The sequence below is a fragment of the Stegodyphus dumicola genome, chromosome 3 (genome assembly GCF_044657685.1).
Source record: "Stegodyphus dumicola isolate Sdum_Otavi_A_Nest chromosome 3, ASM4465768v1".
Classification (NCBI taxonomy): Eukaryota; Metazoa; Arthropoda; class Arachnida; order Araneae; family Eresidae; genus Stegodyphus; species Stegodyphus dumicola.
In genome coordinates, this window is record NC_140770.1 from 49,474,211 (window position 1) to 49,498,389 (window position 24,179).

The window sequence follows — 24,179 nt, forward strand, 5'->3', positions numbered from 1 at the left end:
TAAATATTCTGCATGTGAAATTTGGAGCAGTTTAAAGAATAAATACCACAAGGTGAGGGCAGTTAGTCAAATATTAGTACGAAAGAAATTATCGACATTGAAGAAAAGCCGAGATTGTAGTATGCAGTCACATATTAACGAACTGTTGGCGATCATAAATGAACTGCGAGCTGCGGCTCTTGGGTGCTGAAGTCAAAGATATGGATGTGATTATTTATTTGTTGATTTTGCTACCTTCTGAGTACAACATTATTAAATCGACGATTGAGAACCAGCCAAATGAAATGCTTACGCTGGACTTTGTTATGCAAAGGCTCTTGAATGCTGAAGAGGTTTTCTTAGGTTGATCTGGCAACAGTGTGGTAGTTCTTGGTCATGGTGTGACGTGTAGAAATGTGCTGTTCCATGTGCTTGAAATTCCATCATTTAATAAAGCCTTTACTTAATTATCATCGGCCTCTGAATCACCTTTTTTTAAATCTTTACAAATTTAATACTTTGTTTCTTTGCATACCACCTATTTTTCACTTTGTTTCTTTGCATACCACTATATAACAGAATGTTTCTTTGCTACCACTTATTTTTCCTTGTGTACCACTGGTTGAGAATCGCTGATCTAGAGAATACTTCAAACTCATGGCATTAACAGGAATTGACAGAGACACAGAAGAAAAATTTCTTATTCTACTGAACTGCCTTACTGCACAACACTAATATTTTCAAATTCAACAACCTAATATTTATTTTTGTAAAGATATATAATGAAATGATAACATAACTTACAGAATACTTTTTGCTAAGAAACTGTACAAATTACTCATGATTAAAACTTAATGCTAGTTCCTAAACAACTCCGCCATTCAGTGAAAATTCCAAGCCAGTTATTTATCTTTAGGATACTTATTATGAACATTCTAAAAGCTATTACATACATCTCAAATAAATGTTAAGCTAAATTAAGCAAAGAAGAATTTCTATGTATAGTAAATATTTTCAAAAATCATAATCATTAATTACAACCATTTAAAAACATTTCAACACTAAAGTTGATTTATAAATTATTACATGTAAATCTGACTACTGTATTTCCTTGTGTAATTTTCTCCCTAGCTTTAGTGCCAAGTTTTGAAAACTTTAAAAATGTTCAAATAATTTTCCTTTCTTTAATGCATTCAAAGAGGACCCTATATTTTAAAATGGGTTCATTACACAGCCACTATTTTTGTATTATTTACCTTCTCTAATTACTTATGGATGATGTAAGGCCTAAGGAGTAGCAGAGACAATAATAAGAATGGGTAAGATTGAAGTTACAAGGAAGTAGAAATGAAAATATATTATTAGATATCGTCATGTTAACATTACTATAGATTCTTATTGGAATGTAGTTTTTTTTAAAGAAACAATATTGTTACAGTTACCAGTAGTTTATCAATGACTACTTTTCATTTGCTATGTTCTTGCTGTAACTGCAATCTTGAGAAATTAAATTATACGCATAATTTTTCCCTCTTGATTTTCGTATACGATAAAATCAGTTTAAAAAAAAAAAAAAAAGAGAGAGAGAGACAGAGAAACATGCAAGGAAATATGATATATCTCACAGTTTTAAGGTGCAATTACCAATATATGTGGAAAATTGTTAATGTATTCAACTAGTTAGAAGACAGTTGTAAAAATTTATAATTTGTGATAAAGGAAATTTAAAACAATCCATGTCTTACTCAACATTTCATTTCAATTAACATTATATACATAACAAATATTACATTTTTTACTGTTATTAAAATTTAATGACATATGTTCATGTAAGTAACATAACACACCAATAAGCTCTTACACATGAAAATAATTCTAGATTAGATGAAATTAAATGAGTTATTGAAAATATGAAATATTTAAAGCTATTAATGCAGATAAATCTGAACGAATATAAATTATATGAAATATATTATTTAAATTCTTTGAGCAATTTAGTCTAGTATTAAATATTTGGTTAGTATATATGTTAATAGCCTAAGAAAATAATAGAACTGTAGATACAGTACCACTTATTAAATAAAAGGCATTCAAATATATAAAATTTCATGTTACCCCAACAAGTTTTGTGTCTTTCTCAGCAGCTATTTCCATTGGTTCCAAGAAATCAAATTCTAAGCTCTTTATCTAAGGATCAGAAATAAAACATGTATTACTAAATGAAAAACGTTAAGTGTTATAACTCAAACTATGTTAAAATACTATCTCTTTTAATTGCATATTTACTTTTGCAAGAAGACAATTTGGGAAGAGGAAAATAGTCACATTAAAAAAAATATGCATTATACGTTTTCTCTATATGTAATTCAAACTATTCTTTATATAGTACTGAGGAATACATAATTAAAATGCTACATAAATATTAAAATAATTTCCCAATTTATATACTTACAATATTTGACTGCTGTGCTAAAATTTCTTTATTAACATCAACTATATTATACAATGTAGAACCTAAAAATATATGTGAAAGACATATCAATATATAAAGTATAAGCTCAAAAATTAATAAAATAACTCAATAAGAAATAATTTATATTTTTCATTTTACTTGATTAACATTTGTGATTTATGCCTCTTTTTTCAATAATTATTTCATTTGAACAGTTTGATAACATGAACATTTTATTTCTACACCCCTCCTCGCCTAATGTATACTTACAATTTTAAAATATCACTGAAATTATAACTCATTCATCCCTGATGACATTAACATATGAAACAATCATCAGTTTTAGAAACTTTTTCCATAAAACTTTCTGTTTTGCCATTCATTTTCCTTCAAAAAGTGATAAAAATTTATTCATTAACTAAAATCATTTTTCAGAAAAACTGAAAATTACGAATATACAGTTAAAAAAATAATTATAAAATTCAACTACCAGAAAATATAAAATGAGTGAGTGAAAAATTTCATTTTCCCATGCCTTTCCAGTGATCGAATAGGTAACCCTGGTAGTTTAATTCTATTTCAATTTTCATGAGAACTTGTCCATTCAGCCAGTGCATTATCTGAATTGACAGGATATACAGAGTTTTAGAGTTTCTCTAATGTGAAACATAAATGAGAGGTAAGTTTCTTATCCAAAAACCTCACCATACATTTCCATTCTGTTATATAGTGAGCTTGCCTTACAAGAATCATGGCTTTTACTGTTCTGTGTTTTTTAAGGCTCATTCCTCAAATATCACCCTAAAAAAATAACAACACATGTGCCACTTCTTACGCCAAAGGCTGAAACAAAGTGAAATTCTTTATTCCAACTGAGAAATTTCCAATTAATCTGATATCGCCATCTAGTGACAATATTTATAACTAACTGCATATGCTTAGCGCTACTTCAGTTTGAAAACACTGCATTCCATTTTAAAATTTGAGATGCATTGCAAACAAGAAATTTTTTATATGAATGTTCAAAACAGTAACTGTAAGCAGGAGTTAAATTTTAAAAAATCGAGGTACCTGAGCCCTATGGAAGGGCGTCAAGGAAAATTGGGGGGAAAGATAACAATTATCATTAAAATTTCAAAAAAAGTATACAAATAAAAATTTAATAAATTCAGTTAAGTTAAAAGCAAATTTATAAGCTGTGAAATAAAACACCGTACCCCAACTTATTTTGGGTTCTGAATAAAATAACAATTTTACTAAAAAACTTAATGAAATTCGGTGCCGGATTGCGGCTGCGTTGAATCCTTCAATGCACAACATAATGCATTATTTCAAAGGATAAGAAACACAAAAATCATTTTTTTCCCAGTAAACCAATGAAAAAACTAAAACGGTTAAATCACCACGGATGAGACCGGAAAGAACGCTGGAAACAGTATGAAAGTATGGAAGAAACTTTTACATTAAATCTAAATAAAAAGACACATAGAAAAGAACAAAACATTTAATTAACTACGAATTCCTTTCACCTGATACGTACCACTTAAGAATCTTTCCTTATTTTAGAAAAAATACTAAAATATAAAAACTTGATGAATGTTTCCAAAGAACATGGTTCAGTTGAGAATTCACTTGCTTCTGACAAAAGAGAAAAGCCGGCTGCCTAATTAAATATTCTTAATTAAATATATTAATTAAATATTGACACTATAATATTTTATTATAGTATGGTATGGGGAAAAAAGTAATAGTTACACTTTTGTTTTCAGGCTTACCAATAACGAGGAACTGACGCGGCTATGTTAAACGGTGCGACCAATTTACAAAAGGTACACGCATCCCTTTCAACACGTTCGCCAAGACAGAGGGGGGATGGGTGACCCCGGCACTTTCATGAAAATTACTTGGTACTGTGAAGAATGCAACCTTCATAAAGATGATGCAATACCTACGCGAAGAATTTTATTTCAGTGAACAGTCTCCAACAAGCATGAAGTTATCAGCACCTTTTGCAAGTTGGTCACAAGGCACCCTTATGTTCAGTTGATACCATGACGAATTCAATCATCAAGATGCCAGGATATCTAGGTAAATATTTTATGCAAGTGAACAATCTCCAATTAGCATGGAGGTACCGACATCTTTTGAACAATACTCCAATTAGCATGGAGGTACCGATGTCTTTTGCTCGTTGGTCATAGGGTGCCCAATACCCTTATGAAAGTCAATTTATGCCATGATGTATGCAGTCTTCATCAAGATACCGGGACGCTCATGTAAAGATTTTTATCTCACTGGATGGTCCCAATGACTTGTATTAAAGGTGCCGGCATTGTTACAAAATCGTGGGGTTGGATGGACATACAAATTACCCGCTTTTAGGCTAAGAGAATTACGAACAGCTATGAATTTGCTATGTGTTAACGATAATGGAGTTAAGACGATAAGTTTAAATATATTTACCATTAGTTTAGCTTCCCCCGCCCCTTTTTTTATTGAGTGCCATTAAATCTTTTTCGTGGTAGCGTAGCTCTACATTACAAGATAAATGTTTCTTCCGTTTTTAAACAGTCTAAATCAGGTATGTTTGAAGTTTTATTTTGTTTCTGCTAGGTGCAATAATGATACTGGGATTAAGCTATTTGTAGATGAGCTCAAGAAGTTTGTATTAACCTCCCTAAAGCACTAGTTGGTACATTGAGGAGTTTGGGGTGGGAGCATGAACGCAGCACACAAGAAGGAATACCCAATCCTAGAACACATGACAGTCTAAATAAGGTAATAAGGAGGACCTATGGCCACGAGCGCTTCGGGAAAGTTCCTGAATACCCCATAGCACTAACCGCCCCAGCTAATAACAGTACAGTTATGCAGACCCTATACTGAAATCGCTCAACTACACGTGCGGTAGCTATGCAGTTTATATTATATATGGCAATTACCTGTATGGTTTATTTAGCGTTTTAACAGTGTAACTATTTCTACATAGTACGGTAATTAAAAGTCCTTCTTCTCATTTTAAAATTGAATTTATTAAGATATCCGATTAACCATACAAAATTTTAAAACAAAAAATACAGAAAAAAAAGGGGAGCTTATTTTCGAGTAAAATAATAATTACAGCTGTCAAACAGAATATGTGACAGGGAAAATGATTTGCTCAAATAATTTTTGGATATGATTAAAACAATCCATACAACATTCAACTCATAAATATTTTTCTTGCAGTATTTTCCGACTACTATATAGATACACCTTCACTAGTCAATAGAAACACTCACGAAGTCTTGCTTTTTTAATATCGCATACATACTGTTACTACATACGGTTAGTTACTGTTACATACTGTTTTAACTGTTACTGTTACATACTATTACTACGTGCTGTTAGATACATAGCAAAATTTTGAATAAATACGCAATACGGATTACGGCAATTTGATTTAAATTAAAGCAGAATTCAAATCTGAGATAGATGTTGATTTTATACTAAAAACAGTATGTATTTCGAAGCAGAAAGCCATAAGATCCGCCTATATTAAACAACATAAAATAATGTCAATCCAGAGCTGAATTCCTCAAATTTGAGCAATTTATTTAATTAATTGCTTGCGAATTAATGCAATTCTTATATAAAATTTAGTTCGTTACCCAAAACCATCGTATGGAAGTAAATATGTGACAGTTGTTGATATTGATTTCATCTAACAAAACTAAAAAGGGAAAAAAAATCAGTTTGACAGTGACAAAATGCCGTTTTCAGACTAACAGCCATTTTGTGCTACCGTCTCATTGGTTAAAAAAAGTATCCATTTAAGAATGCATTTACTTATCACCACACTTTATTTATGAACACATTTATTGCTACTAATATCAATTTAATGAATACGGGTACAAGAAGTACCCTACATATGCTAAATTTTGTACAGAATTCTCTAGTGAATATTAGATTCACAAATGCATTTGCCGAGACTTGTAGACCTGAGATTTCGTCACAACACTCTCGACATACTGTTGGCCCACAGTTCCCAGCTTCATAAGTTTGCGGCGGGAAATAAACATACACACTTTTGAAAAAAAAATCGAAGCACCAAGAAGGACTTTTGCGATCGTGACGAAATTTGGCATGTAAAAACATCTTGATCGAACATGCAAATGATCGAAGTTTCATGGCAAATGAACAGGAATTGCGATCACAGCGCGCATTCCTAATGCACAATTCACAAAGTATAAAACAAGTAATACAAGCGGAAAATTTATCTTTTTTGTTGCTGCCATTGTATTTCCGTAAACAGGCAACTAAAGATGCCACTAAGACGAAAACCTTACAGACAACTAAACGACTTCGAGGCTTGCGTGAAGCTGTGTGCTCATACCAAGCAATAGGCCGACACCTGTAGCTTACAGACATTGCTGTGTAAATATGTTGGCAGCAATGGTTACTACCAGGAAATTACCGACGAAATGAAGGCTCCGGAAGGCCAAGGAGCACAAATGCGAGGCAAGATAGGATGATTATTCGCCAGGCCCGAACCGCCGTGTTCGTGTCTGGACAGGACGCGGTCAGCGGTCCCAATCAACCTTTGTTAGCCATAACCTCTGATGTGATGGTGTGGGGCGCTATTTCTTATGACAGCAGATCATCTTTAATCATTTTCCGTGCATCTTTCACAACTCAACGATATGTTGATACCATTCTGCGGCCGGTTGCATTATCCTTCATGGCACGTCATCATGCGGCCATTTTCCAACAAGATAATGCCATGCCACATACCGCTCGCATATTTCTGCACTGTCTCCGTGCGGTTGATACTCCTTGCTTGGCCAGCAAGGTCACCAGACCTTTCACCAATCGAGCATGTTTGGGACATGGTAGGCCGCCAGATTCGGGCACTACAAAATATCGCACATATGGAGCGACAACTGATGAATGCCCGGCAAAATGTGTCGCAGGATAACATTAGGAACCTCTATCATTCCTTGCCTCGACGAATTCAAGCATCCATTGGCGCCAGGTGCGGTTTGAGCAACTAGTAATTTGAACACTTTGGATGGTTGTGAGCCGTGAACAGGTACTATGACCTTGATTTTTTTAATCATTTTATTATCTGTGTATGAGCTATACACATATTCAATTTCATCAAAAACAACCACTTCCTTCATGGTGCTTCGATTTTTTTGCAAAAAAGTTTGTGTTGTGGTGTTTGTAGAGCAGCATGTCTGCTGAATGTATGCTAAACAAGCTCGAACGCTTGACTTCCGGAAGAAAAATGCAAATAGAGTCACGGATGAAGTCCGTTTTCATATTATTTACATTAAATACATTATTGTCGTCGTTCACTGATTCATCTGCTCGACTATACTATCACTGCGCTGTGCCAAAGTAGTCACATTTGCATAAAACGTAACCTAAAAAAAATTTGTCGAAGATGGCAAATAGATAGCAGATAGGCGAAGCGGCTTTGGTGGATTCTGAATCTATTTGTTATCGCAGGTAGTTGGATCTTCGCTTCAGTCAGCGCTAGCACGTTTCACAAACACTAAACTGGGACAATTTTTTGATCAACGAATTCAATCCGAAGAACGATCAAATAAGGTATTGTAGGCGATTTAAGTTTCCTCGTCTAAGGGTACCCAATGGCTATATGACCAACTCATCTCGTACGTTGGGTACTTTTGCTGAGTGTACTATCTTGACATCTTTTTTTTCTGAGATCCTCCGATAGTATCTATCATGCGATCATTTCAACGCCAGGATTTTGTGTAAACGGGATCGCACTACGCTTGGATGTTCGAGAGCACGCTATCTACACTCATGTGCAAAATTACGAGAAACTGCTGACAAAGGCACTAATTATGCCACCGAAGAATAAGGCAAATATTCAGAGTCGAATACGTAAGCGTAATCCCGCGTATCAGCGGAGCTGCGACTGTGGAAGGGATACGAGCGCAGGAGGGTTTTTGGCGATTTGCGTGCTCATTTTCCTTCACGACATTGGTCACGGAAGAGTTCGGTAAATTTTTTAAGGTATCAGATAAAATGAGTAACCAAGAACATATGGACGACCTAACGAGATGGAAAATTATCGCCAGACTGAGGTAGGCCAATCATAAGCGCAGGTGGCTACAGAAATCAGGTGCCGTCTGCAATTTGTGAAGACAGTTTCAGAACACTGGATTCATATCGGGAAGACCTATACGAGGTACCAAGATCTACAGCGACAAATGAGGAACGTTCGTTATTTGGCACTTTCCACACGGCGACAAAAGACTGCTACAGCTTCACAGCTCTCACGTGAGCTGTATGCTACCACCGGAAACCGATTTTTACGGTCTATAAGTTGCCCAAAGACTTCGTGAGATAAGGCTGTCACCAGAAGATACGTTGTCTGAGTCTCGCTCACTGCAGCACAAAAAAGGGCATGTTTACCATGGTGCAGACTATATACCCCTAGGACCAAACTTCCGTGAAACATCGCGCGTTTTACAAATGAATTGAGATCTAGCCTGCACACTGTGGAGAAGTTGTGGTTTAGGTTGACATTATGTTAGACCATTATATATGTTGGACTGCCGCACGTCTCTGCAAGCGTTCGACGAAGACATCCTGCATTACAAGATCTTAGAGCTCGATGTTCGACTTTTCACGAGAGCAGTTGGTCCTGGGTTCCAGTTGATAGATCTCAGCTGATCCACAATTACCTGCAAAGTGAGGATATTTGCTACAAGAATTAGCCAGCCAGATCTCTTGACCTTTTAACCCTATAAAGCATGTCTGGAACGCTCATAGGAGGGCAATTTCACCGAGAACTATCCCAAAGGCGTAATGGCAAAATGCACATTCAGTTGATAAATGTTAAACGAATTTCGCATACTGCGCATGCCTAGAAGAGAATTCGGCGTAATTACGACTTTGGTACAATTTTAAAAGAAAATAAATAACGGTGTGTGGTTGATATTCTGTTATCTGGGCGTAAACAGTTCGGGGTTTTAAAACTCGTTAGGTTGTAAGTTCCTTTATTACTTATCAATTGCAAACTACTCAAATTTTCGTTTAAGAATGATTACGAAACAGGCAACATTGCAGGATATATTAGCTGAACCTTTATTGAATATTTTTGTGAGGAATAAAAGCAACTGCGTATGGTAAATAACTATATGTTCCACTCGTATATACTTTAACAAATTAAAGAATAAATCCAGTTTAAATCACTGAGTTAAAATCAAGGAAATTATTATAAATAACTGGTATTAAATATAACGTTTATGAACAAAATAAACCAAAATGAAATGAAACAGAAGTAAATGCTTTAAGCACAAATAAATTTTGGTAGTATTGCAATTGTAAATAGTCGATAAGACCTACATGATGAACAAGCTTGTGTAATGATTGCTTAGTCGCCAGTATTTCCTGCCACGCCAACGGCACACCACTGAGCATGCGCAATAAACGAAATTCGTTAACATTGATCAACTCAATGTGCTTAACTCAGTGATCCACTCAGTTTGCCATTACACTTCCCGGAGTTGGAAACTACCCTGCTGCAGGAGTGGGATAGGCAGTCAAAGGGGCTCCTCAACTGTTTCCTGTCCAGTTTGCAGTCATATTGCCGTTGCCTGCGAGAGGGGACCATACCCTCCCTATATTAGACCCATTTCCAGTTCAATATCACAATGTGGATTTTGTACATCATCCCTGCAGCATGAGCTTCCTAAAATTCATTCATACAAAAATACTTTTTAAATGACACATCTTTTCCTCTGTTATTAATGTATATTCATACCAAATTTCATTAAAATCTCTTCATTGGATTTTCAAAAATTCGACAGGAGTATACTTTCGCTCTTTGTAAGTTTTATTGTAGAAAATGCTATCTTTCGCTTGACAGAAATGATATCTTTCTAGTTTGTTTACAGTTCACGATATTAACTCCTTCCTCTTTCTTTGATTTTTGTTAGCATTTTCTTCGAACGTTACAGAATATATCCAAATTTTATAATCTTTCTTCTTAAAATTCTACCCAATCAGTATCAATATGACATTAAATATTTTATTTCACTGCTCGCGTTATTTCACAGATTATACATCAACTGACCCTGAAATCAGTAAGATAGGATAGTGCATTTGTGAAATAGGCCGCGCCAAGTTAACCGCAGTCTTGATTTAAAAAGCTACCAACGGTATACGAGGACGGTATACAACGGCAACCCAAAATATTAAAATTTCAATCTTTTTGCATCTAATGATATTAACCAGATATTAACCATAAATAAAATTAATAAATAACATAAATGAAATAATAAATAAATAACATAAATGAAAGCCTTTCAGCGTTTTTTTAACGTTTTGGATGTTACCTTTTTTTTTTATTAAATATCATGTTCTTTGCACTTAAACCATAAAATTCAATTCAACAGCAATATCAAAAAATCATTTAAAAAGAGTATATCTTTAGAATTCCCGATATACAGCCTCGCGCAATGGAGATAAAAATGTCCCCACCCCCGTAAAGTGGCCATTGCTCACTTTGAAATCGGTTGAGTTTGTTATTAAAAAATTCGTTAAAGTGTTACAAAATACGAAATCGATAATACAACAAATTTCAAATTCCAAATTAGGGCTTCCAGATGCCCATATTCGGTGGAAGATCACGTTATTCAAAATTGGATGGCTCTAGGTACCGTTGTTTCACCACAATGCGAGAAACGTATATACATTTATGCAGATTCTTCATTATTTAATTTCTTTAAATATAACACAGGGTGATAATATTTGGTGGCAACAATTTGAAAAGTGAATCAACGCGAAATGCTCAAACGAATAGTCCTTCTAGGCATATTGCCCCTTCAGACTAAGAAGAAAGAAAAAAGAAGGCAATTCCCCCCTCCCCCCCCCCAAAAAAAGGTTGAAATTGGTTTCATAATGCTTGAGTTCCGGAATAAACAATGTTCTCTGTAACGATTTTATTATTTAGCTATTAGTAATTATTATTTTATTATGTATTTGTGAGTATTAATATTGGGGGAAGAGAGAAGTGATGATGAGGGAGATAAAAAATTGCAGAAAACTAAACTATATTTTGCATTAGTCGAATTCTGGAAATTTATTCTACCTAATGAGACTGCTAAAATTAACATTTTGATTATTTCTTTTCCTGGTCCCCATATACACTTTTTAAACATCTCCACAAATACAATTTCGATTGAAATGTATCATGAAAACGTCAATTGAACGCTTTCCATCTTCCTCTATTCACTTCAATTATGCAACTCGCATTAGCCAAGAATGGGTTCTTCCAGCTCTACCAAGCGGAACTTAAACAACGGGTGATAATATTTTGGCAGTTAAAAAACGCTACATCAGAGAAGACAAGAGCTATTTATTTATAAATGATAATTGGCAACGTCTGGCTGAAGTCCAAGATGAGGTATGAAAATGCTTTTGCATTATTCCAACGAATACATTTGTATTTATTGAGATGACAGTAGAATTGATTTGAAGGCCAAAACAGTTATGCATTAATTTTCTTTTCAGATTTGCGTGTACGACCTACGCCAATACATATTTACTTTTCAATCTAGTGGCGTAAGAGTCATCCTAGCGAATACAAAGAAGATGAGAGTAAAATGAAGTTGGCACGACTGCAAATGGCATGGAGTTAATATTTATTTCTAACTTTTTATTAGGAAAAATACTGGTAGAATTAGAATTACTTAAAACCATTTGGTAGACGAGTTTGATTATTATAAAGGAAAATATTACGTGTTGTGGAAGGCATAACTTAAAATCAATATAATATATATTTGGGGTAATAAAAAGCTATATTTCTCATAGATACTGCCCGCGCAGTAAATAAAAGTTTATTATATGAAAGGACATTCCTTGAAATTTTTTAAATCATCATAAATATTGAAGTAACATTAATCCGAATAACCTACAGTACCTCAGATATACAAATTTCAAAATCCATACGAATATTAAAAAAATCTGATGTAGATAACCAGACATCCCTGTACAGCCTATTAAACTATACACATTTTTTTTTCTTTTTCCCCAGCATTTCATTTGAAATTATTTCCCCGAATTTCATTACAGTTATACAGGGTGATCTTTTTTAAAGTGACAGTGTTTGGAGCGCCCTGTAGCGCGATCTAATAACCAAAATGGCGCCAAACTTGGTATTTAGACTAATCAAGACATGGAAAAAAGGATTCTGTGGGGAAAAAAAGTTCCATCACCGCTAGGGCATTTTGTGGCGCTGCTGTAGCTTACAATAACGAGAATTAGCATAAAACACGGGTATCAAAGAACAAAGCAAATGTTGTGCGATGACAGCGCCAGTAATAGGGGTTATAAAAGCAAGTAGTAGACAGCTCCGACAAATAATCTCAGCTGAAGTAAACTAGCTCCAGTGGACATGCCTCTCACGTTACCGGAACGTGCGTTACTGGTGAAGCTGGTATTACATGAATCAATGTAATGCATCCGCAGCTGTTCGGGAATTTCGAACCAGAAAAAAATTACGAAAGGGGACTTTATCGCTGAATGGTCTTAAGAAAATGATTAAGAAGTTCAAGGAAACGGAGTCACTGACCATTCGCGCTGGGAGAGGACGTAAACCAGTATCAGAAGATGTAATAACTGATGTGGCTACTGCAATTGTCGAAGGATCGCAGGGAACCATTGCTGGTACTAGCAGCGCCCGGGGTGTAGGTCGACAATTGGACATGAGTTATTTCACGGTATGCAGAGTTTTGCGGGGCGTTATTGGAATTTACCCCTACAAAATCAGCCGCTTGCACGAACTGAAACCATGTGATTATGATAAGCGAGTGACATTCGCTCTATCGTTTCTTGCCGGGGTAGAAATTGATGATGCTTTCCCATGCCACATTCTGTGGGGGAGATGAGTGCCATTTTTATCTCAATGGGTCCGTAAACACACAAAATAGCCGAATTTGGGCTTCTGAGCAGTCCCACACCGTGCACGAAATCCTATTAAATTCCCCAAAAGTCACTATTTGGTGTGGTTTCCCAGCCGAATTCGTAATTGGGCCATTATTTTTTGAGACCAACACTCCGACAGGACCCCAAACGTGCACCATAAATGCAGAAAGGTACCACGAAACGCTGCAAACGTTTGTTATTCCGCAACTTCAGCAAAGAAACCGTCTCCAACAGAGAATCTTTATGCAGTATGGGTGCTCCTTCACACATTAGTAATAAGGTAAAGCAGCTGTTGCGCCAAAACTTCACTGATGATAGAATCATAAGTCGCAGTTTTCCAGTTGCATGGCCGCCTCGTTCTGCTGACCTCACGCCAAGCGATTTTTGGCTCTGGGGTTATTTGAAATCTCAAGTTTATGTTAATGGAGTATCAAATTTGTCTATTCTAAAGGACAACATAAGAAAGACTGTGCGGAATATTTCTCGTTATATGTTACATACGGCTGTGGAGAACGTTGTTAACAGAATGCACGGTGTTATTTCTGAGAACGGTGCTCACATTGAATGAGGTTCTCACCAGGGAAGTTAATGTAGTAAATAAACATTAATAATTTAACTGTACGATTGCATGTCTTGATTAGTCTAAATACCAAGTTTGGTGCCATTTTGGCTATTAGATCGCGCTACAGGGCGCTCCAAACACTGTCACTTTAAAAAAGATCATCCTGTATTTCTCATTCAATTAATTCAGTTTTTAATTCGTGGCAAGGCAAAATATACATAAAAACTCAAAACATCCTCATTAAAAATTGTAAAATATTGTTGCGTTTTTCTTCTTCTGACACCAGTTGTTGCGTTATTTTCTTCCTTCACGTTCGTACTTGGTTTGTAGATTTGGAGTGAATAACGACGACACTTGATGATGAAGTATCGAAACACACTTTATTTAGCCAATATTAATCAAGACAGCTCCGATAACAAGTCGTCGAAGATCTATTACAAACACGCTGGAACAATCAGCGACACAGCCTTCACACTGTCAGGCAATAACGGTGGAGACAGCTTTCTGCAAAGCACCAGACTCTGCTTTCCGGAGTACAGCTCCCGACTCTGCTTGGTCGTTCTCGGAACTCCACGTACTCTCGAGACTCTCCACGCTACAACTCGCGATGCACTCGACGACACACATAGCACAGCTCCCGACTCTTCATTTCAGTCGTTCCCGGAGCTCAACACGCTCTATCGACGATGCACTAACCGCGATACACTAAAAGAGACTCCTTCGGTGCACTCGACGACCCACTCGGCACTCGCTCCCCGGCTGTCAACTCGATCGACTCCGCAGGGATTGACTCACTAGACGAGACACGAACTCCATACTAACTCGCACTCAAGACGAGGCACACAACTCTTGATACTAACTGACTGCGGACCAGCAGGGTTTATATAGCTTTCGGCTTGTGTTCGAGGACATTCTGGGCTAAACCGGTAAGAATTCGTTCCAGAAGGTTCTCCGTCTGTCCATGGCATATCGCCAATTTTGTCGCCAAATGTCGCAAACAGGCAATTTTCCGCCAAATATGGCAACCCTGCCTTCCCTTGCCCTTTTATGGCAACCCTAAAACTGCTTTGCGGGGAAGCCATCTTACCGCGCCTGTACTTTTCGTAACAATATAGAAAACTTAAAACACCAAATACACTTAAAAACTGTTAAAAAAAAACAATTTTTAAAATTAAGAGTTTCTAAGCAAAAACAAGCAAGTTGGCTAACGAGCATGAAGACAAAATTTTTCAGCGTATAAAACTTACTACAGTTAGGTTTTGGTCTCATTAGGCAAACATTTGCAGAAACTGACTTAATTCACTGTTCTGCTACGAGTTTCAAATGTAAACAAACGGCGGCTTTTTTACGTTTAATAGCACTTAAGTGAATTTTAAATTGTCGATAATTCTGACAACTATTGTATGCAGATTAACTAAAGGCATAAAAACTATAGCGGGAATATAAGAACTACATAAGTCAAGTTTTTTAAAGCAAAAAATGCACAATTTACCAACACATAAGAATCAAAATACTGAGCTCACAAGCCGGGTAACAAAGTGGGTATATATTTACATACTTTTGGTCTGGCCAATTGCAACCAAAAAGGGAGGTCCACAGCTACATGTTATAGCAGTCCCATATACGAAGTTTCAATGTTTTGAGACTACTCGTTTTTGAGTTATGCGAGATACATATATACGTACGTCCTCACGCCAGGAAAAATATCTTTTGAATCCATTTTACAATCCGTTCTGGGAAAAAGAGTCCTTTATTCTGTCCGTCCGTACAGATGTCACGCAAAAACATCGTTCAAATGGATAATTTCGTTGAAATACGATACCCGTAATTTTTCGCGATTACAATGCTTGGGCGCAGTTAGGTCGAGAGAAAGCTCCTTTGTGAGTTTCTTTTAGACCAATCCCCGTCTTTCATCGCCAAAATACTGAATCAATACTCTACCTACTTCTCTCTCTCATGACCAAGAATTAGTAATCACGCAATTTAATTCCATTTAATTTTATTCTGTTTGATTAATTTCACAAGATTTACCTCTCTCACCGCAAACTATATGATTAGCAGTCACTCATAATGGATACGTACGCGCTAAAGTGGGTGGGACATCAGAATTTCAGCGTTAGCATCGTACAGATCTGCCCCAATTTTGATAGAGGGAGGCACCCGAGAATTTCTACTAGGAAACTACTCGACATTCAGCTCTAAGTGCCCCTATGTCGCACAGACAGTCTACACTTACAAGCATGCCATCTTTGGGATTCGAACCCAGAAGTAAGACATCATACGAAAAACAGTTTTCTTTTCAGGGATAATTTTAGGCTGAGGGATTTTTAACATGACATATTTGATCCCCTCTCTCAGTACCGTAGGATGATATACAATTAAATCTAAAAGATGCACAGACGTTCGCTTTATGGTATAATTTAACACATTAAATAATTTATTTCAAAGTATACATGCATATTATTCTTTAATATATTATTTAGAATTCTGTATTTGCGAATATGGACACACATCTGGCTGACGTAAAGAACTGCTGACTGATGGTGGGAGTTAAGTAATAGTTCATAAGCAATTTCCAATTTTCAGAAAGAGCATAGCATTAGTATTATAAGTGCCGATGTTGACACATGAATGGATAATTTTGAATTATTTTGAGGTTTCAGAACTTAAGATAACCCTCCCTCTTCAAAACAGCAAATCTGTTGATAATCCCGATTCTCATTATGGCTTATATGGATTGAATAAAAGCATATTTCTGGATTCGACTTACGTCCATAAGCGTTTCGGACATTGGCGCTAAAGTGAAACTTACATTTCCTTTAATACACAGTTATAATCACTTTGAAATACAGTGAAATTTCAAATGTCCGGACTAAATGACACTACAGTTAATGCACATACTCGAAATATCCAGAAAACTCAGTTAAACTTTTTCCAGCTGACCAAATATTAAGTATAAAATACATTCGTAGCAATGCGATTTGAGGAAGAGCTTGTATGTACACTGCTCAAAAAAAAAAATGGGACAGTGCTATATCTCCCGTTCTACTGGGGCGATTGACAAAATTCAAACTACGTTTTTCATGTCTCGAAAGCGCAACTTAGGATATATATTAGATTTATATATAGTACTATTCTAACATAGGTATTTTGACACAAAATCGGACTTTTTCTGAAATAACATACCAATATTTTTACATATTTCGATTCTACGACTCAAATTATGCCAGAATACCAAGTTTTGTAAAAATCGTACGAATAGTTTTTAAAATATTAGCTCTCAAAATTTTAGCTCCTCAATGTTAATTGAATTTGGCAAATATTTATTAATATCTCTTTTTTTATTAAACTTTTTTGATTTTTTCTCTCACATTTCGAAATTTTGGTTCATTCCAAATAAAATTTACCCATTTTTTGCGCTTTAATTTTAAAATTTTTATTTTTAAATAATTTCTATAGATTTTTCGAAAAAAATTTTGAATTATAACCTATAAAATTTTTACCATCATCTTAAAGTAGGTGTATTTTTAAGCATATCTGCAAAAAATTAGACTTTTTTACTCAAAATTTTCTAAGATATACACGAATTTACATAATTTCGCGTTTTGAAATTTGGCACCTTTTTTTTGAGCGATAATAACACCAAATGTGGTCTATGGATTTTTGTTACACTGAATTGCCACAGTTATTTTTAACCTTAAACTTCAAGTAAAATTTTACGGAGAATTAATTATATGACATTTTTTTCCTCAATGATGCATAATAAATATTTATTAATACTATATGAAAGGCTATTTTTTTAAATTATAGATGATATTATTCAAATTTTTAACTATTTTTTTTTAATTTCTCTCGTATCTTTCCTTTTTTTAAAAAATTTAAGAGTGAGTTTTTGTAAGAGTAAGTTTTTACCTTCGGCGTTTTATCGTCTGCTACTTTACTTCGTTTAAATCGAATTGTCTAAAACTGAGAATTTTCGTTTGATATTTATTTGAATTTTATGACATTAACTGCATAATTTATTTCTAAACAAACTGTTGCTTTTGAAGTGGCTGAAAGAGCGGGTGATACTATTATCCATATTTTTAAAGCACAATATATTTTTATAGAAACATAATATTTAGAATAATCATTTTTTATAAAAGTCAAATTATGATATAAACATACAACCCTCTAGAGACTGAATTAATGGAAGTTCAATGGTTATGTAGAAATGATTTGCAGCTACTTAATGGCTGGATAAGTCAGCAGATTCTGTGGACAAGTAAGAATAATTATATAAACGACACCAACATTCTGGATTCAATAAACAACGAGGATACGATGTTTACTAAATGTATTTAAGAAGTTTTAAAACATAAAAATCAACTCATTTTTTTCCTAAAATGTATTTTTGTGCGTAGCGTATTTTCATTATATCCTTAAAATTCTAATTTAGAATGTAATTGTCAAGAACTGAATCCTAATCATCAGTAATATAATAAGTAATTATTACTGTTATTAATAAATCCTTCTTATAAAGTAATTGCAAATATTTCAAAAAACTTTCTGTCTGAATGCAAACATTTTTCTATGCAAATAGTTTTAATTTTATATTAATCAAGATTGCACACCATATTACTTATTTCCACTTCAATTCTTACCGTCAGTTCTAATAGAATTTACAAATCAATTATATTTTATTAAGAATTGAATTGGATTATTTAATTATGACAAAGCACACGAGGGCTATCTGCCTAAAGGGAGGGATGCCTTCGTGGAGGACTTTCTAAGGGAAACTGGCTCGTATACACGTTACACATGGGGAAAACTACGAAATCGCTCATGCGGCCAGCCCGTTCGCGGGATTCGAAACTCGAACCGAACTACCAGTGTTCAGCGTCTTTACCGCTCGGCTGTTGGTGGACTATTTAATTAAGGAATGACCATCTAAGTTAAGAAACAGCGTACAGTAACAACATTTCAATTATTGGTTCCGTATCTTTCATGTTACTCCCGATTGGCTAGCTACATGATTTTTAATGAGTATTCGGATTTTACTAGTAACTTCACTTGGAAATCGCACTTAAACTAGGTTAGTTGGTTATTTGAACATAGAAAGAACATGGGAGCTACTTGATTAAGATGCTTTCATAGAGAATCTTTGTAAAGAGAACCTAAAAAACTACGAAAACCAACCATGCAGCCTGGGTTAGACTGAGCAGCAAACAATTAGTATTTAACAATCTTTTCTTTTTCAAATGCTAGGCAACTGATGAGGCTCCAATTAAATCTCCAATTTAATATTTTATTTGTAAATATTTAAAATATTGTTGTATTCTTTGACACAAAAAGCAGAATTTAAGTTTTGTTAACTCGTTAGTAAACTACCAAGCCGTAGTGCAAATGAATATTCAATTTCTTTGGCTATAATTGTATTCACTTAATATTCTTGGAATATGAGCTAAAGAAGGAACGTTCTCGGAAGATTAAAGAAGTGTTTAAATCCAGTGATATTAGGTTTGTCTTACAAGCTCAGGATCAAAACGATTCTGCAATTGCCCGAGTAGTTGACTTGTAAATGGATGTGAATTAAGCAGATGACTTTTAATATTACGTTATTCAGCCAGAAAACGTATTCCAAATGTTTTGTATTGCATGACAATGCATCTTTTCATTATTCAATAACCAGTCGGAGAACCGCTTGTGTTCGGAAAATAAGTATGTATATTCAATCGTCCTGCATGTTCTTCAAATTTGTCTTCTTGTGATTTTTTTTCTTTCTCAAAAACTAAAGTTGCCTCTCAAAGGAAAGTTTTTTGACATTGAAGAGACAAAATTAATATGACATCTACTTTTAGAGGCATGTGAAAAACAGATCTCTACAAACCTTCTCTTCCATTACATATTGTGCAGTCAGACAAAAAGTTACATCAGCGTAAATTCTATAATCTATTTTTATTACACTCTGATTCCTTTATTAACATACAGTGAATATATACTAAATCTTTAACTTTAGCTTAAGTAATTCGGAATTTTTGACGGAATTGTTGTCGGAACTAGGACTTAGAAGGTAAGTCAAATTAAATATTTCGATAACCCAGTAAATTCAAGTTCGAAATTTCAATATTTTATTTTCGGAGGGAGGGTAAAATGTTTTCAGTTTTGGTCCATTATACTAAGTATATTTGCTTCGATTTTTTACTTTTCCATAAAAGCGAAAATTTTACGCATGGTATACATATAACGCATAGCTTCAAATTAAAATTTAATAATATACAGAGTGGTTATAATTAAAGTTCCACATTGAAACGGTCATAAAAGGAAAACTACTGGATCAAATGTTATCAAACTTGGAAATCGTGTAAAGGAGGTCATGGGAATTTATTTTCCGCGAAAAAAAGGAAGTTCGAAACCTCACCACCAGGGGGGAAATGGCGCTGTATTCAATATTGTTAAACAAAATATGGGTCGGAATCTAACTTAACCTTTTGTTAAACGGGTTTAATATGTTGTATACCCTTAAGAAACTTTGAAGTAGGCAAATTATTATTTAAAGACGTTAAATTCGATAAATGTCGAGTGCGCCATCCCTGTAAGTGAGAATTTCGTCCGTGAAAACCACGAATTAGCGATTAGAAAATGTGAGATCGCAAATCACTCTCACAAGTGCGTACAATCTGGAAATCGTTTTCTTACAGATCGCTAATTTGTAATTTTTTAAGCCTGAATTCGGCACTAAAACATGAAGATACTGATTCAAAACGCTTTTAATCGATTTGGGCCAAAGAAATCTCTTATGTTATCTATCTAGTTCCATTGCATTCTCCTACTGCATTCGATTGCATAACAGTCATTTCACACCGTTTACTGTTGAATGACAGCTAGTTTTATAACAGAACCATTTTTTTCTGAAGAGCAGTCGACAGCTGGACCACTGCGATTGCAGCTCACTTAGAGCCAATATTAAAATGTTTCGTGATACATGAACTGCAGTAACGTGGCATTTTAGATACTACGATTTTTATGCAGGGCTGGGCATCACCTCAAGAGTGTCGCATAGTTACTTAGGCAACATTTCACGAATGAACGTCTTATAGGCCAACACTTCCCCTCTTCCCACCAGACCTCAACCTCTGTGACTTTTGTCTATGAGGTTATCTCAAAAGCACTGTTTATGGTGATAATCTAAACAATTTGGCAGAAATGAAAAATGTGATACACTGATAACATCCCTCTTGATATGCTATGTGTAACGTGTATACGAGCCAGTTTCCCTTAAAAAGTCCTCCACGAAGGCATCTCTCCCTTAAGGCAGATAGTCCTCGAGTACTTTGCCGTAATCTAATAAACCAAACCAAAACCAAACCTGATATGCTAAGAGCTGCTGTTGAGAATGCAGTAACATGATTTAACTTGCTTTCGGAAAATGCTGGACGCTACATTGAACATGCTTTGTAACACGTTTCGGAAAACATTAAACACATTTTAAACAGATGTTTTCGTGTCTTATTTCATTTAACAATATTGTATACAGCGCCATTTTTCCCCTGATGGTGAGTTTTTGAACTCTTTTTTTTTCCGCCGAAAATAAATTCTCATAACCTCCTTTACACGATTCCCAAGTTTGATAACATTTGGTCCGGTAGTTTTCCTTTTATGACCATTTCAAAGTGGAACTTTAATAATAACCACCATGTAAAATAAGCTTTAAAAGTCTGACAGTTTGGTTCAAGTCCCAACTTTAAAAAATATATATATAAATATAAATTTTTATATTAATTCTCTTAGAAAGCATGTTTTAAGAAGCTAATTTTTCTCTCGCGTTATAGATTGTATAAAAAAACATGATCTTTAATATGATTTAGATTGTTTCAGCCGATATAAGAATCGGGTTACTCTGTGGTACAGAATAAACCCTGCTGGACTGTTTTATTTCTTTGTCATTTAGCAAAAATCTTTTAATTAAAATATTTATCCTTTGGACTTCGCTTTAAGCTTTATTTATAGCTAAAATGACTAGAAAATGAAAAGCTGTCTTTAGGTGAAACGCAATTCATATAACTGATATTTTAAAAAATTGACAAGAATGCAAAATGTATGGAAGTCTAGCAGTCGAAAAATCTTAATTTTCTTGTGTGAGCACTGAAAATAACTGTAGAAGGAAAGAAGAAAATTAAGGAAAAAAGTAAGCAAAAATTTGCAGGGAAATTTGGCTGTCAGACGTACCAAGATGTTCAAAAAGTTGGACACTTTCGAATATACTTTCAGGATACTTCAAAGAATTTAGGTGTTCAAAGAGAAAACACTTGGACGAGTACACCAGCAAATACCATCAATTGAGCTTGTGTTAACAGAAAAGACAAAACGATATCTTTGCAGATTAAAGTGAAGAGCGACTGGTTTTAAACTATATGGTTGTGTAAATTACGTTATAGAACATCATATCGTATCATAAATGGTGAATCCCATGATTTCCTCAGTCGAATTATTTGAAGATTCAGGTGTTTATCCAGTGATGTATGTGGATGTCACTTAAAGATGTTTTTTTCCCTTCCTGATGAAACAGCGGCCGAGCGGTAAAGGCCGAGCGGCCGAGGTTCGAATCCCGCGAACGGGCTGGCCGTAGGCGTTTTCGTGGTTTTCCCCATGTGTAACGTGTATGCGAGCCAGTTTCCCTTAGAAAGTCCTCCAGGAAGGCATCCCTCCCCTTAGGCAGATAGCCGTAGTGTGCTTTGTCATAATAAAATAAACCAAAACCTTTTGATGAAACCAGTCTTTCCTTTCATCTCATAGCTTCAAAATGTTTAGCCTCTAAAGACTGATAAAGGCTCTGACGAAATACTTCGTGAAGAACTTTCTAAGGGAAACCAGCTGTCATACGCGGTACACATGAGAAAATCCACGAAAACGCCCATGCAACCAGCCCGTTTACCGGGGTTCGAACCACGGAGTGAACTACCAGTGTTCAGCAACTTTACCGTTCGGCCGTTTGTGGGCCTTTATGAAATGGAAGGCTATAACTTTATTTAAAATGATTGTCAGAAATACCAAAATGTTTCGAAAAGTTGGATACTTTTCAATATACTTTCAGAATGCTTAAAGAAACAGAGAAGAAAAATAATTTTTTTCGTAAAATTTAGTATTCGTAATTTTTTTTAATTTAAAACTTTTCAATCTTATGGTATTTGATACTTGCGATTTTAAAAATAAAATATTTGACTAAAATATGAATAACATTTTAAGAAACCAAATGTAGGATAAAATTGTGTAAAGCAATGGGCACAATGATAAAACTGTTTAAAGCAGTGTATGCAAGTCATCCTAAGTTAAAATATCGGTTATACATCTCTCTTATTTGTATATATTTTTTCTGAACGGAACATTGAAAGGCGTGTAAAACTGTGCTTTACTGTATTTTCTCTTTTAATATAGTATGCAGTTTTCAAACGCATCGTAGTCTGGGTTACAAAGTATTCTTCCGAAAAAAACGCAGTTCAAGTAAATAATATCAAATTCTGGAAAATTGATATTAATAAATATATTTAAAATGCTCAGTTCGAAGGAATAAATAGAAAATTTTAAAACAATTATCTGAAGAGACAATGCAACACAAACAATTAAAATAAAAGTATAAAAATTTAAAAATGACCTAAAATAATAGCTATGACGAAAAATATATATAAAGAAAACTATTTGAAAAAAAAAATAAAAAAAATAAACGCCGCACCTTTATTTACGCAGTTCGAATAGGTAAATAGAAATTTTTAATACAGTTATTCGGGGGGGGGGGGGAAAAATGGTGCAACTTAAACAATTAAAATGAAATTCGAAAAGAAAAAATTACTTAAAATAATAAGTTATAATTAAAAATATAATATAAAGAATATTATTTGGAAAAAAGGAACGATGGTGACTTTTTTTCCTAAGGAAACTAGGTTGCCATATATTAAGAAGTTTGCCAAGTGAAGTATTCTTGGCGCAAACTGACAAAAAAGTGCCAACATAAATTTGTGAATTTCTCCGTAAATTTCGCTCCAAATTTTACAAAATTTCATATTTAGGCGTAATTTGAGTCGTAGAATCGAAATATGTAAAAAAATTGGTATGTTATTTCAGAAAAAGTCCGATTTTGTGTCAAAATACCTATGTTAGAATAGTGCTATATATAAATCTAATATATATCCTAAGTCGCGCTTTCGAGACATGAAGAACGCAATTTGAATTTTGTCAATCGGCCCAGTAGATCGGGAGATATAG

The 24,179-nt window shown here is 34.7% G+C and overlaps 1 protein-coding gene across 4 annotated transcripts in view; it reads right to left on the reverse strand.

The window, feature by feature from the left end:
* The window catches only part of LOC118180875 (BAR/IMD domain-containing adapter protein 2-like), a 259,049-nt gene that overhangs the window by 39,360 nt on the left and 195,510 nt on the right, over nucleotides 1-24,179 (reverse strand). For 3 of the 4 annotated variants that reach the window (XM_035349934.2, XM_035349935.2, XM_085812874.1), the window contains exons 4-5: nucleotides 2,432-2,493; nucleotides 2,095-2,166 (exon numbers count right to left, since the gene is read on the reverse strand). In XM_035349934.2, the coding sequence (XP_035205825.1) occupies nucleotides 2,095-2,166; nucleotides 2,432-2,493 (134 nt within the window). Of the gene's footprint in view, nucleotides 1-2,094; nucleotides 2,167-2,431; nucleotides 2,494-3,136; nucleotides 3,165-24,179 lie in introns of those variants that run through there. The other variant, XM_035349936.2, reaches the window with a different exon arrangement.